At 57.0% G+C, this 13,292-nt stretch overlaps 1 protein-coding gene across 1 annotated transcript in view; it reads right to left on the reverse strand.

The window, feature by feature from the left end:
- Positions 1–9,543, reverse strand: part of KCNG2 (potassium voltage-gated channel modifier subfamily G member 2) — a 32,647-nt gene extending 23,104 nt beyond the window's left edge. The window contains 3 exon segments of the mRNA XM_032603656.1: positions 8,860–9,024; positions 9,026–9,464; positions 9,515–9,543. Of these exon segments, the coding sequence (XP_032459547.1) occupies positions 8,860–9,024; positions 9,026–9,464; positions 9,515–9,543 (633 nt within the window).
- Positions 9,544–13,292: the final 3,749 nt, after the last annotated feature.

The following is a 13,292-nucleotide window of genomic DNA, read 5'->3' on the forward strand; positions in this document are numbered from 1 at the left end:
AGACACCACTCCACACCTATTAGCATGGCCAAAACCCAGAGCACTGACAGCATGAAAGGCTGGCGAGGATGTGGAGCTACAGGAACGCTCATCACTGCTGGCGGGAACGCAAAAATGGTGCAGCCACTTCGGAAGACATTTTGGGGCTTCCTTAAAAAACTAAACATAGTTTTACCAGACGATCCGGCAATCGCACTCCTTGGTATTTATCCAGAGGAAACGAAAACTCATGTTCACACAAAAACCTGCACAGAGATGCGTACAGCAGCTTTATTCATGACTGCCAAATGGAAGCAACCAAAGGATGTCCTTCAGTGATGAATAAACTATGGTGCATTCAGACAATGGAACATTATTCAAGGCCAAAAAGAAATGAGCTACCAAGCCATGAAAAAAAGATGCAGAAACCTTAAATGCATATTACTAAGTCAAAAAAGTCAATCTGAAGAGGATTTCAACTATAGGACCTTCTGGAAAAGGCAAAACTATGGAGAAAGTAAAAAGATCAGCGGTGCCAGGGCCTGGGGAAGGGGAGGGAGGGATGCATACGGCGGGGGGCGGGGTGCACAGAGGATTTTTAGGGCAGTGGAACGATTCTGTGTGATGCTATTATGGTGGATTCATGTCATTTTACATTTGTCCAAACCCACAGAACGTACACTACCCAGAATGACGCTCATGTAAGCCCTGGGCTTTAAGTGATTATGACGTGTCAGCGTAGGTTCATCATTTGTAACAAACGTCCACGCTCTGGGGACGCTGATGCTGGGAGACGCTGTGCATCTGGGGGTGGGGGGTGCAGGGGGCATATGGGAAATCTCTGTACCTTCCTCTCAATTTTGCTGTGAACTTTAAACTGCTCTAAAAAAATTGTCTTTAAAAAACAAAAAGAGTCTCGTAGCTTCTATTCTAGGCATTTGAGCACAAGTCTTTTTTTCCCCTCAGACTAAAGCACAAATTCAAAACAAAAATCCCCTGTTTTTCCTGCCAAATTTACATGGAAAGTAGAGGGAAGTGTCCTGAGCTCCATGTTTATCCCTTGGCACATCTGGCTTGGTTTCCAGTGCCTCTAAGAGCCTCGTAAGAGGGTCTCCCTTGAAAACAGGCAGTGGTCCCTCCAACGTGGCGGTCAATGACTGCTAGGGGCCTTGGACTACAATTCTGGGTGGCGTGGTGGGGACATGGTGGGGGGAGAAGGGACACGTCAGGGGGAGGGGCCAAAGCCTCGCCTTTCTCAGCAGCCTTGGAGCCATCATCCTCATTTTACAGAAGAGAACGACGATCAGGGTTAGCACCTGACCCAGGAACGTCTGGCTCTCAGATGAGGTTCTGCCCACAGCAGAATATCTGCCACCACATTTTGGTGGTTCCTGGATCAGATCTTTGCAAACAAGAAAATAAACCAGCCAAACCTGTTATCCGTTTTCAGTGGTCCTGGGAGCCTCTGTTCCCAGCTCAGTCCCTGGGGGCCCTGGGGTCACAAGGGCCCTCCCTGCAGCCCCAGGGCAGCTGTGCCAGCAGAGGCCGCTGGCCGGTTTCCATCCTTCCTTTTTCCTTTCAGCTCCACTGGGCCCTGTGGCCACCAGGTCAGGACAGCACCACCAGTCCGTTCGCATGCGTGTGACGATGGGACACAGAGGGTCACGGGCCGCGTTTCCACAGGGAAGCCACCTTCCCCTGCTGGGTGGGGACCGGAGCCTCCTGGGACGAGGTGGAGGTCACGTGCAGCCCCAGTGCCCAGCGGATGCTGGTGGGAGAGCCCCATGGTCCGGCCCTGTGGCAGCGGCCCGAGTGCAGCATTCTTACGCGTCGTGGACGGGAGGCGCTCTGCCAGGAGCTGGGAAGAAGCCCAGGCTCAGGGGCTCCTCTGCCGCTGGCGCAGTCCGTTAGTGCTGCTGCCGGGGCTGAAACAACACATGTTCGTCCTTCGCAGCTCTGGGGCCAGACGCGTGGGGTCCAGGCAGAATCGGTGTCTGCTGAGGACCTGCTCCTGGTACGTGGACGCACCTTCTCACTGTGTCCTCACGTGGCGAAGGGGCAGGGGAGCTCTGCGGTCTCTGTTACGGGGACACTAATCCCATCGCGAGGGCTCCACCCTCATGACCTCGTCGCCCCCAGAGGCCTCCCGGCCCCGGCACGCTGGGCGTTAGGATTCAGCATGTGAATCTGGGGGACATGACATTCAGCCGGTAGCACTCTGCACCCCACCACCGCCAGTTCATGTCCTTCTCCCCTGCACTCCATCCAACAGCCCCCAAAGTCTAAATCACTTCAGCATCAACTCCAGAGTCTAAGGCCTGACATCATCCGAGGCTGGCCGGGGGCGGGTGGTGGGGGACTCCAGGCCGAATCATCGGAGGCAAAATCCCTCCAGCTGTGAGCCTGTGACCAGACGGTGCCGTGCTTCCACACACCACGGTGGGCCAGGGGTCCCACAGGCGAGAACCAAGGAGAGACAGCCCGCTGCGCTGGTTCCGTTTGTTTCTCCCGGGAACCCTGACTGACACAGCTCGGAAGCAGCAAAGCTCTCACCCCAGCTCCAGGCTGGCAAACTCGACGTGTGTGTGTCTGTGCCCACACGCAGCAGAAGCTCTGTCACCAGCTTCCGATGCTGTTGCCAAATGTCTTAGTGAATTCAATACTTGAAGTCCCAGTCATGAAATCCATAACTAATTATGTGGGTCTTGATTTAATCATACGAGCTTAAAGGAAAAAATCGACTCGCAAGCCAAACACCAGCCTCCGTGGAAAGGAAGTGCTGGCTCTGAGCGCAGCCTGCGCGAGGACGGGCTGTTCCCCCCAGGCCGGTTCGCAGCCCGTCCCGACGCAGCCAAGCTCTGCACTGTCTCCAGGCAACGACGGCCGCCACCGCATGAAGGAATCTGCGAGCTGTTTGCTGAAACAGAGGCTCCTGTCCCATCCTCCCAGCAGCTCCAAAGGCCTGTCCTCAGCATCTGATGGCTGGGCAGGCGCCATGGCGTGACTTCCAGCACGGGGAGGGCCCCGATGGCACGACCTGTCCCCGTGGTCACCTAACCACGCCCGACAGCCTTAGGAGGATGGATTACCCTGCAGCAATCGTGGGCTCGGGGATGGTCTGGTGCCCGATGGGGGGTGGGGTGGGGAGGGCTGGAGAAACACTCTATCTCCTTCACAGAGCCCCCAGTAACCTAGGAGTGAGGCCAGAGGCCCACTGGAGCCCCGAGGCAGTGGGTCGGGGACCTCGCCTCCCGTCTGGCTTGGGGCTCCCACAGCGACTTGTAGGTGGGGTCTGGGGTCAGCCCTGGAGCTGGGGCTGCCTCGCCGTCCGCAGGAGCTGGGGGGCGTCCCTCCAGCACTGGCCCCCCGCCTCACCTCACCGGGTCGGGGGGCACAGACCCCTCTCTCTCCTTCTGAGCCTGGCATTAAAACTTCTGCTCGCGTGCCAAGGGGAGACGGGGGGCATCTTGGGGTGGTGACCGCTGTGATCGTTTCTCCCAGGAACCAGGCAGTGCGTTAGCTCAGAATGCACTCTTGGGGTCACAGGAGTCACGGTAACTTTCTGTGGCCACGGTGTTTAGGGGTTTGGTATTACTCATCTTCATCTCTGCAGACAAGGTGGGGCTGCCGAGCAGACAGCCCTGAGGCCTGGCCACGAGACCCGCTGGATGCCAGGGAGCCTTTCCTTCCCACATGGATGGTCCCGCCGTGGACCAGACACTGGGGACTGAGCCCACTCCGCGGGGACCTCCTGGGGCAGGACAGAGCGGGTCCCGCATGCACGCCCCCAACCCCTGCCCCTGGGTCCTGCAGGCGGAGGCAAGAGCAGCCATGGCTCCAGAAGTCTGGGGGGAACACTGGTGCAGCAGTGGGGGGGCCCCCGCTCCTTCTTCGTGCTCCTGACCCGGTAAACACCCGAGACGCCACAGCAACGCTCCTAAGAGCTGTTGCCAACACACAGTGAACGCTGTGCTAAGATAACTCAGGGTTGGCGTGCGTTCCACGGGGCTTCCGGGTGGCGGTCTCCTCTTCTCTCGCTGGCCAGCTTCTCGCCCTGCAAACACCTGTCTTCATCTCCAAAGCAAAACCAGCGTCCGGGCCTGGAGATTTTGCATGGACAACTCCAATGTCACCTGGGGTTTCGAACCCTCGGAAGCCCTCAGACAGGGGCGGGATCCTTACGTCTGCCGGGCCTGAGGTTATGAACACGACACGGAAAGGTGAGGACAGGCGTCCACGAGGGCAGAGCTGAGCGCTGGAAGGGGCTCCTGGCTGAGACCTCAGTGCAGGAGGGAGACAGTTCCCTGGCAGCGCCGGCGTGGCCCCGACCGGGGCAGGGACCTGGGGACACGCAGCAGGAGTCTCGCCCTCGGGTGTTTTCATGACGGTGGTCGGCCACATAATGCCTGGAAGACATCCACGTCCTGGTCCTCAGGCCCATGGCTGCGTCGCCTCTGATGGCAGAAGGGACTATGGAGGGTGGGATGACGGCGAGGCTGGAGCCGGGAGCAACCTGCTTACGGGGCCAGCGTCGTCACAGCGTCCTTCCAGCCCATCAGGAGGAGGGGACGGTGGTGGGAGAGGAGAACCAGGTGACGTGCTGGGAGGACAGAGGAGGGGCCGAGGGATGAGGGAAGGGGACAGGTCCCCCGGAGCCTCCACAGGAACCAGCCCTGGACGTGAGGCCCGGGTCCCACCGGGACCTCAAGGGCGAGTCGTGCCGTTTCATGAGGCAGTTCGTGGTGGTTTATTTCACGGCAGCAGGGGACACACGCAGTCCACGGCGGAGCCGGAGCCATCAAGGCCCCACCACGAACAAGGAGCAGGCCTAACTGCTCACCGTGTCACCTTCAGAACGGCAGGAGCCAGAGGACGGGCCGTGAGGGTCCCGCGGGTCCCACCCCGAGGCCGAGCCCAGCCCTGGGCTGCCCCACAGACGTTCCTGGGGACCTGGCCCCCACCCACGCACTGACCTGGACACCGAACGGCCATGGAGTCGGAGGGGCGGCTCTGCCCGGGGCGCCCCCCAAACCTCGACGGGGGCACAAGAAGCAGCAAGGAGTCCCGGTGTGGCTGTGGGCCCTGTGGCCTTTCCTGCTGCAGCCATGCCGGGTCTGCCCGGCCCGGGGCCGCCCTGCTCTCACTAAGCGTGGCGGGGGGGGGGGTCCTGGGACCCGCCTGGCCGAGGGTCCTCAGGGCCTCCTGAGTCGGTCGGACGCACCGGAGCCCCAGCTGCTTTGACTTGGGACGGGCTGCGCCCTGCGGATCACTGCGGCCCCCACCCGGCCCGTCCACACTCCGACTCCACGGATCTGATGGCTCTAAGTGCCTCATACGAGTGGAATCAGACAGGATTTGTCCTACTGAACTGTCAGTTGGCTTGTTTCATTCGGCAAAACGTCCTCAAGATTCGTCCCGCGGGTATGCTTTTACCATCCTTCTTCCTATAAACTGTGAAAAGCGGAGACCTAGGTCTCACTCAGTTACAATGCGTGAGAGCAAATTCTGGACGGAGCCACCACCGGGCACAGGGACTACCAGGGCACCGAGGAGACACAGGGGACACAGCAAGAGCCTGGATTCTAGGGGAGGGCGGACCGCAGGGACGCCCACCCCCAAGCACAAGGTGCCTGCGCGGCCTCGGGGGCACAGGGACTTTGCACAGCTCTGCCCGCCACCCTCGGGCTCAGGCCACGTCACCAGCCAGAGGGGACCTGGACGTCTGGCTGCAGAGTCTGTCCTGGGGCCAAGACAAGAAGGCAAAGGGAGCTGGTCCCTGTGCCCAAAGGCCGCGTCCCGGCCACACTGGAGCCGGGGGCTGGGATTTCTATGCAGTGGGGGCCTCCTTCCAGCCCAGGCGGGGGCCTGGCCACTCAAGGGGTATTTCATGGATTGGCAGCAGGAATCAACTTTCCTCTGAGTCCCTGAATAATGGAGGATAATAATCTTTTTCTCCCTTGATGCTTTTCTGCACCTACACACAAAAATAACCACCAATGCCAGTGCTGCCAGAGATGACAAGAGATGTCACCAGACAGACTGATGACAAGGGAGCCGTACCAGCTCACCTCTGATTCTTCATGACACTCCCTGCTCCCCCAAGATCGTTTTTCAGGAGGGAATTGGGTGCATTTAAATGGAGTGCTAACTAGAACGTGGGTGCATTGGGGAAGCGTCCCTGCTTGTCACTGATGGAGGATGAGGACCTCAGGCCCACGGAGCTGTCGGTGCTGTGCCTCTCAGAGGATGCTTTCTGGAGCCTTCAAGAGAAGACGTGAAATCTCACAAAGAAGTTCTTTAGCCACTTAATTAAATCAGAGATCACACAGAGATAATACTTCAGCCTTGTGACTTTCAAGCTAAATTCTACTGGAGGGCTTCCCCGGTGGCGCACTAGTTAAGAATCCGCCTGCCAGTGCAGGAGACACAGGTTCAATCCCTGGTCCGGGAAGATCCCACATGCTGCGGAGCAACTAAGCCCGTGCGCCACAACTACTGAGCCTGCGCTCTAGAGCCCGTGCTGCGCTACAAGAGAAGCCACTGCAATGAGAAGCCTGTGCACCGCAATGAAGAGTAGCCCCTGCTCGTGGCAACTACGGAAAGCCCGTGTGCAGCAACGAAGACCCAATACAGCCAATAAATAAGTAAATAAAATAAAATAAAAATTTCTACTGGAAAAACCCCAACAAACAAGAAAATAATGAAGGATTCCATGCCCTCCATCCCTGATGCCTCGTGCCTGGAAACTTCCGTGGTCGGACCGTCAAGGGTGCAGCTGCAGGGGACAGCAGGGAGGCTCCCCGCAAACGTAAACACAGAATCACCACAGAATCCAGCTAGTGCACTCCTGGGATAAACCCCAAAGAACCGAGGGCAGGGACTCACCAGATGTTTGTGCCGTGTCCACGGCAGCGTTATTCCCGACAGCAAAAGGAGGAAGCGACCCACGTGTCCACGGGCGGATGACGGATGAACAAAGTGAGGCGATACATACGCGGGAGTGTTACTCAGCCCCTAAACAGGAAGGGGTCTGACACCTGCTGCATCACGGATGAACCCAGAGGACACTGTGCTCAGTGAAACAAGACAGTCACAGAAAGATGCTGCCTGTGTGAGTCCACTTAAATGAGCCCCTGAAGTAGCTGAATTCACAGAGGCAGAAGGTACAGGCTGGGTTCCAGGGGCTGGGGAGTTAGTGTTTAATGGGGACAAAGTTTCAGTTTGGGAAGATGAAGATTTCTAGGAACAGAGGGTGGTGATGATTGCCCAGCACTGTGAACGTACTTAACGCCACTGAACTGCACATAAAAATGGCTAAGATGGTGGATTTTATGGTTTTTTTTTTTACCACACACACACAGTTGACGAAACATAAAACTTCTTCCTTCCTGTGGCAGTGACAGCACCTACTGTGTGCAGTGGGCCGGGGCTTCGTAAGCACCCCTCACGAGCACATGGCCACACTCACCATGTGCTCACCGACACTGGGGTCCTTACTTCCTAATCTGACGACTGATTTGGTGAGACAGCACCTGGGTGGTGTGAAGCAGTGTTTCTGGAAATGGGGAAGAGGTGGGTGACGGATGTGAATGGTGGGTGACGTGGGGACCAGATGACGCCTAGAGGATTCTCAGGGTCAGCTCGACCTCCGGTGACGCTGTCATTGGTTGACATAGGGAACTTCTGTTCCCTGATCCCTGTGGAAGTGATTTCCCCCCTCGGATTGTATGGAGTTACTGCTACTGAGGAAGTCCAAACATGTCGAGTGTCTTTACAAGCAGAATCCCCAGCTGGGGCCTGATTAAGACAACTGGAAATGACAGCTCAGGAGTCAGACACCCAAACGATGAAGGAGAAGCCAAACCAATTTCCTAAAATTTACATTTAAATCTAATCTGCAATCAGGATCCCCAGGCTCGTGGTCAAGACCGCTCACAGCTAATGTTCCAGGAGAACAGAGCTCCGTGTCTCTGAATAATGAGCTGACGGCAGCGGGCGAGCTCGGGCTCTACCCCGGACTGCGGAGGGGCTCTGACGGAGAGGCTGACATGAGCTCTGCCCTGCTCTGCCTGGGGCCGTGGGGTTCAAGTCCGAGCCTCTGCCACCCCTGGAAGCTGGAGCTGGGGAGGTTAAGGCAGGACGCCCCTGCCACCCCGTGAGAAAACACAGGCAATGCTTTGAAGGCAACACGAAGCCACATCCTTCAAATACCGCAGCATCTCCTCTCGTCTAAGCCCGACCCGCACGACACCCACTCAGGCCTTCCCCGAGTGTTTCCGAGACATTCCGTAGGGTGTGCATCGCACAAACGCTGCTGAGCTCTGGGTGACATCCTGACCCCAGGATGACACTTCTGCCCACTGCCTCACGGGACAACAGAGGGGGCAGGAACAAGCCCCAGCACCTCCACAAAGCCGGCCCTGGGTGTGCCAGAGCTGGGCGCCTGGAAGAATTCAGAGGTCCTGTCCCTGTGGTCCAGGACGACGGGACTTGAGTTTAGGACACAGCACTCTCTAGACTGCGTGTTTTAACTCCAAGCTGTCCAAGCCTCAAGGCCTGGCCGTCAGAGCGGTTCAGCGAGAAGGCCCGCTGGCCCGGCAGCCTCGCCGAGTTCTTGAAATCGGCTGGAATTCGGAGCCTCTGCTGGCAGCGCAGCGGGCGGCCTGAGGGGGCAGCCGCGCCGGGGGCTCACTCCCAGCGAACCTGCCCTGGGCGGGTGCAGGGGGGCCCAGGGCCTGCAGTTTCAGCGACCAACGGGGTCGCGGGGCCTAAGACCACCACCCAGAGGGCGCCCCACGGCCCAGCTGCCGCCGCCCCTCCCCAGTTCCGTCCCAGCCGCCCCAGCCCTGCCCGGCCCAGTCGCCCCGGCCCCGCGCTCACCCTCTCCTCCTCGGCGCGGATGTCGGGCATGGTGCTGAGGCAGAGGCCGACCGCCGTGACGGCCACGAAGGCCACGGACACGCAGGCGAAGAGCTTGCCGGCCGGGCCCGAGCGCGGGTCGTCCAGCACGTCGCGCAGGCGCCGCCGGCCGCGCGCCAGCCGCCCGCCGCCGGCCCCAGGGGGCGCAGGCCGGGCTGCCGGGGCCCCCGCGCTCCGCCGGCCCCGCGCGCGCCTCGGCGGCTTCCTCCTCGCGGCGGCGCAGGCGGCGCAGGCAGCAGCGCTCCAGGCGCGCCTCGTCGATGCCCCAGTAGGCCAGCTCGTCGCGGAAGGCCAGTGCGCACGCGCCGCGCAGCAGCCGCAGCTTCCCGGCGCGCAGCAGCGCCACGATGGCGCGGAAGGCGCACGGGCTGCGGTCGAAGAAGAACTCGTCGCGGCTCACGTCGTAGTCGTCGCACACGCGCAGCAGCTCGTCGTGGCCGCGGCAGGCGCGGAGGCGCTCGAGGCGCGCCAGGGGACAGCGGGCCAGCGCGGCCCAGGCCAGGCGCACCCTGCAGCCGCCCACGTTGATGATGACGTGCCGGGCGCGGGCCCCGCCAACGCCGCCGCTGCCGCTGCCGCCGCCGCCAACCGGGGGCTCGGGGCCCGGGGGCTCCGCGGGCCCGGGGAGCAGGGCCATGGCCCCATGCGCCACACCAGGGTCCGGAGGCTGGGCCTGCGAAGGAAGGGAGCGCGCGTTAGGCCGTAGACCGGCCGGGGAGCTCTGGGACACCCCCGCCCTCGCATGACCTGGGGCTTGGGGAGCGAACCAAACCGAGGGCTCCATCGGCCCAGTCGCTCGGTTCTCCTCTCCTGCATCCCTGACGCCTGTAGGTGGTCCCAGGAGCCCGCCCCTCAGCTTTCCAGCAGGCCCCGCTTACAAGGGACCCGCCTTAATTTCTTGCCTGGAGACTAGGGACACGGCCAACGCGGGGCAGCACGAGGGAGGAGGGCGGGCCGCCCTGGAGATGCTGCCTCTGGAGATGATGGCAAGGCCAGACCTGGGGGGTTTCCGGCTGGTTAACAAGTGGGGGCCGGGGGACGGACTGCTACGGATGTATTGATCCTTAAGAAGCGTCAGCCAAGCTGCCACAGCAGCCTGTGGACGTTGTTTGCATTCGGATTAGAGGGAACCAACTATAAAAAGACATATAAGAGTAACTAAGAAAATCCCAGCACTACCTACGATTTTAAAGCCTTCTTAAGGCATGAGACTAGTACTGCACTCGTGAAAAACAGGGCGTTTCGGCCCGTAGAGGCCCACAGTGAGGTATTCGCGTGAAATGAGGTCTGGGTCTTCATTAAGCACATCTTTCTCAAGGTGGTGTGCAGAAACACTTCATCTGCTGCTGGAGCCCGGTGATGAGAACACTGGGCCATTATACTTTCTCTCTGCTTTTACATACATTTACAAACGTCCCTAATAAAAACAGGTTTGTTTTGCTTTTTAAAAGCTTCCAGATAATTCTGCTGCACAGCTGGGTTTGGGAGGCACTGATGTAGAGAAACTCACGATGCTTCGGTTGCCTTGATTCTCTAAACCAGAGGTTCTTTATTTATTGTCCATGGGAATTCTTCAGGATCTACGAGCCTTCTAAAATTAGATGCAAACTTGTCTGTGTACACATTTTTCTAATAGAGGATCCTCAGATTCTCAAAGGGATCTCTGGCCTCAAAGCTTAATGAAGCTCCAGCTCCAAACATATAAGGGAGGGAAATATCTCTGTAGTGTGGGGATTGCTAGCCTGGGTCCCCTTTAAAATACTTTGAACGTGGGTCACCCACACTAGTTGGTGGGCATGTACACTTTGGCATTCGTTGTCGGATGCCTTCTTAAGAATGCTTGGGCAGGGGTAAGATTCCAGGTGAGTTTCTTATATGAATGATTACTTGTTTTATTCTTTGACCAGGGTTCAAGAAACTCACAAAAGAAATCATATTCTTCTCAGTGAGCATCTCATCATAGCTCGTGCGTAGACCAGCAACCAGAATTCCTAAATGTGTTGGTTTACTTGGCACTTGTTAAAAGGACGTGTCACAAAATATGTTACTGAGACAAAATCATTTTTGTCCTGAATGTGGACATTTAAAGTTTTGTGGCGTATTTACCCACAATTGCACCTGACATTCCTTCCTCTGCCCAGAGCTGGGTCACCCCTTAACGTCTATGTATCTGTTTGGAAACAGGGTCCCTGACTCAGGAACCACATCAGAAAGGGTCCATAAGTAACACTGATGACTGTGTCCTTTGCAGAGACTCGCGTGGGTTCTTTCCACGCCGCTGAGGGCGGTTCAGTTCCTCCAGATCCTGCTCAGGATGGCCCCCCTTGACTCGTTAACACGACGGGGTCAGCGCTTCGGCACCACGCACTTCTCTACACTGTGGCAACAGTGACAGAGCAGAGAAAACAGGCAGATACCAATCCGGGGACATAAACTCCAAAGGTCCATTTACCAGGGAGTATATCTTAGACATTGGCTAGGCAGTAATCTGCAGGGGAGGGACAGTCCCCGTTTGGTTCTCAAAGTGTAGACTGAGGGCCAACAGCACCAAAATTATCAAAAGAACCTGCAAAAAAAGTATATTCCTGGCTCTACACTTAAAATTCTGAGGGACTGGAAAACTGCACAGTAAGGACCCCCAAACATCCCCCCATTAAAGCAATGAGAAACCGGCAAAAACCATCAGAATCAACTTTTTTGGAACTCTGGACAGTAACCAAAGGGTAGCAGCAGCCAGGGGAACACTTGAGTAAAAACAGCTGAGGCTTCCTTGGTGGCGCAGTGGTTGAGAGTCCGCCTGCCGATGCAGGGGTCGCGGTCCGTGCCCCGGTCCGGAGGATCCCACGTGCCGCGGAGCGGCTGGGCCCGTGAGCCATGGCCGCTGAGCCTGCGCGTCCGGAGCCTGTGCTCCGCAGCGGGAGAGGCCACAACAGCGAGAGGCCCGCGTACCGCCAAGAAAAAAGTGAGCTCTTAGCATTTTATTTAACCTGCTTCTCAGCTCAGCGTTCGCCTTGAAGATGACAGCCTGCGTTCCTGGTACCAGGACTGGTACTGGAAGAGAGAGTGGACCCGATTCAGGAGGAACCGTAATTATTTGGACCTTCTGGTGGCTCCCCCGAAAGACCCGTCAGAAGGCTTGCCTTACCTCCCCTAACTCGGGACTCTCCCAGGGCTAAAGTGGCCACCCGGGCAGTTTGTGGAAATCACTTTCCACGAAAATGTTTGCTGAGGCAATGGATGAATATTATTGTTGGGGCAAAAAATAGACTAACCAGAAAGCTTGGGAGAAGAGGCTGGGGAGTGAGACTCTTTGGAAATGTTCCAACACACTGCTCGAAATCTAGAATGCTCTAGATTTCGCTCCTGGGGCCATGTGCGCGCTCAGGAGAGACCTGAGAAGGCCCTACGCTCTCCCCCCGCCCCGCCCCCAGCAGACTGCACAAGCAGGAGGCGAAAGGGGGAGGCAAGGGACAGGCCTGCTGGGTGTTGAGGGTGCCCTGACACACAGGGCCCGTCTGCAAAGACTGGTCTGTTTTTGTTTTTGTTCCAGGCATGTGAGAATCTCTGTCCAGTCACTTGCTGACCATTAAGCTAATGGGACAGAGATATCAGTGGCCACACAAGACAAAAACATACAGACTTTGCCTAATTCGTCCAGAAAAGTCAAACAAACAACAGCAATTACAACAAACCCTGGGGAGCGGAAGAATCTGATTAGAAGAACGCAGGAGTAAATCTTCATGGCCTTGGAGTAGGCAGTGGTTTCTGAAATACAACAGAAGCATAAGCAACAAAAGGAAAATAAATAAACTGGGCTTTGTCATACTTAAACTCTTCTGTGCATTAAAGGACATTATCAAGAGAATGAAATGATAGCTCATGGGATGAGAAAAAATTTACAAACCATATATCTGACAAGGGTCTAGTGTCCAGAATATATAAAGAGCTCCTACAACTCAAAAACAAAAAGACAAACAACCCAATTAAAACGTGGGCAAAGGATTTGAAGGACTTCTCCAAAAAAGATACAAAAATGGCTAATAGACACTTGAAAAGATGCTCAGTGTGATCGGTCATCAGGAAAACGCTAATCAAAACGACTTGGTACCACTTTACGTCCATTAGCTGGGCTGCGACCAAACAAATGGAAAAAGGAGTGTCGGCAAGGGCGTGGAGAACTCAGGACCCCCGTACTCTGCTGGTGGGAATGAGAAATAGTGCAGCTGCTGTGGAGAACAGCTGGGCAGTTCCTCAAAAAGTTAAACATAGACTTACCATGGGATCCAGCAATGTTACTCCAAGAGAAATGAAAGCCTAGGTTCACGCAAAAACGTGTACGTGAATATTCAGAGCAGCATTATTTACAGCAGCCAAAATGTGGGAATAACACAACC

This window comes from Phocoena sinus, chromosome 14 (assembly GCF_008692025.1).
Source record: "Phocoena sinus isolate mPhoSin1 chromosome 14, mPhoSin1.pri, whole genome shotgun sequence".
In the NCBI taxonomy this organism is placed as follows: Eukaryota; Metazoa; Chordata; class Mammalia; order Artiodactyla; family Phocoenidae; genus Phocoena; species Phocoena sinus.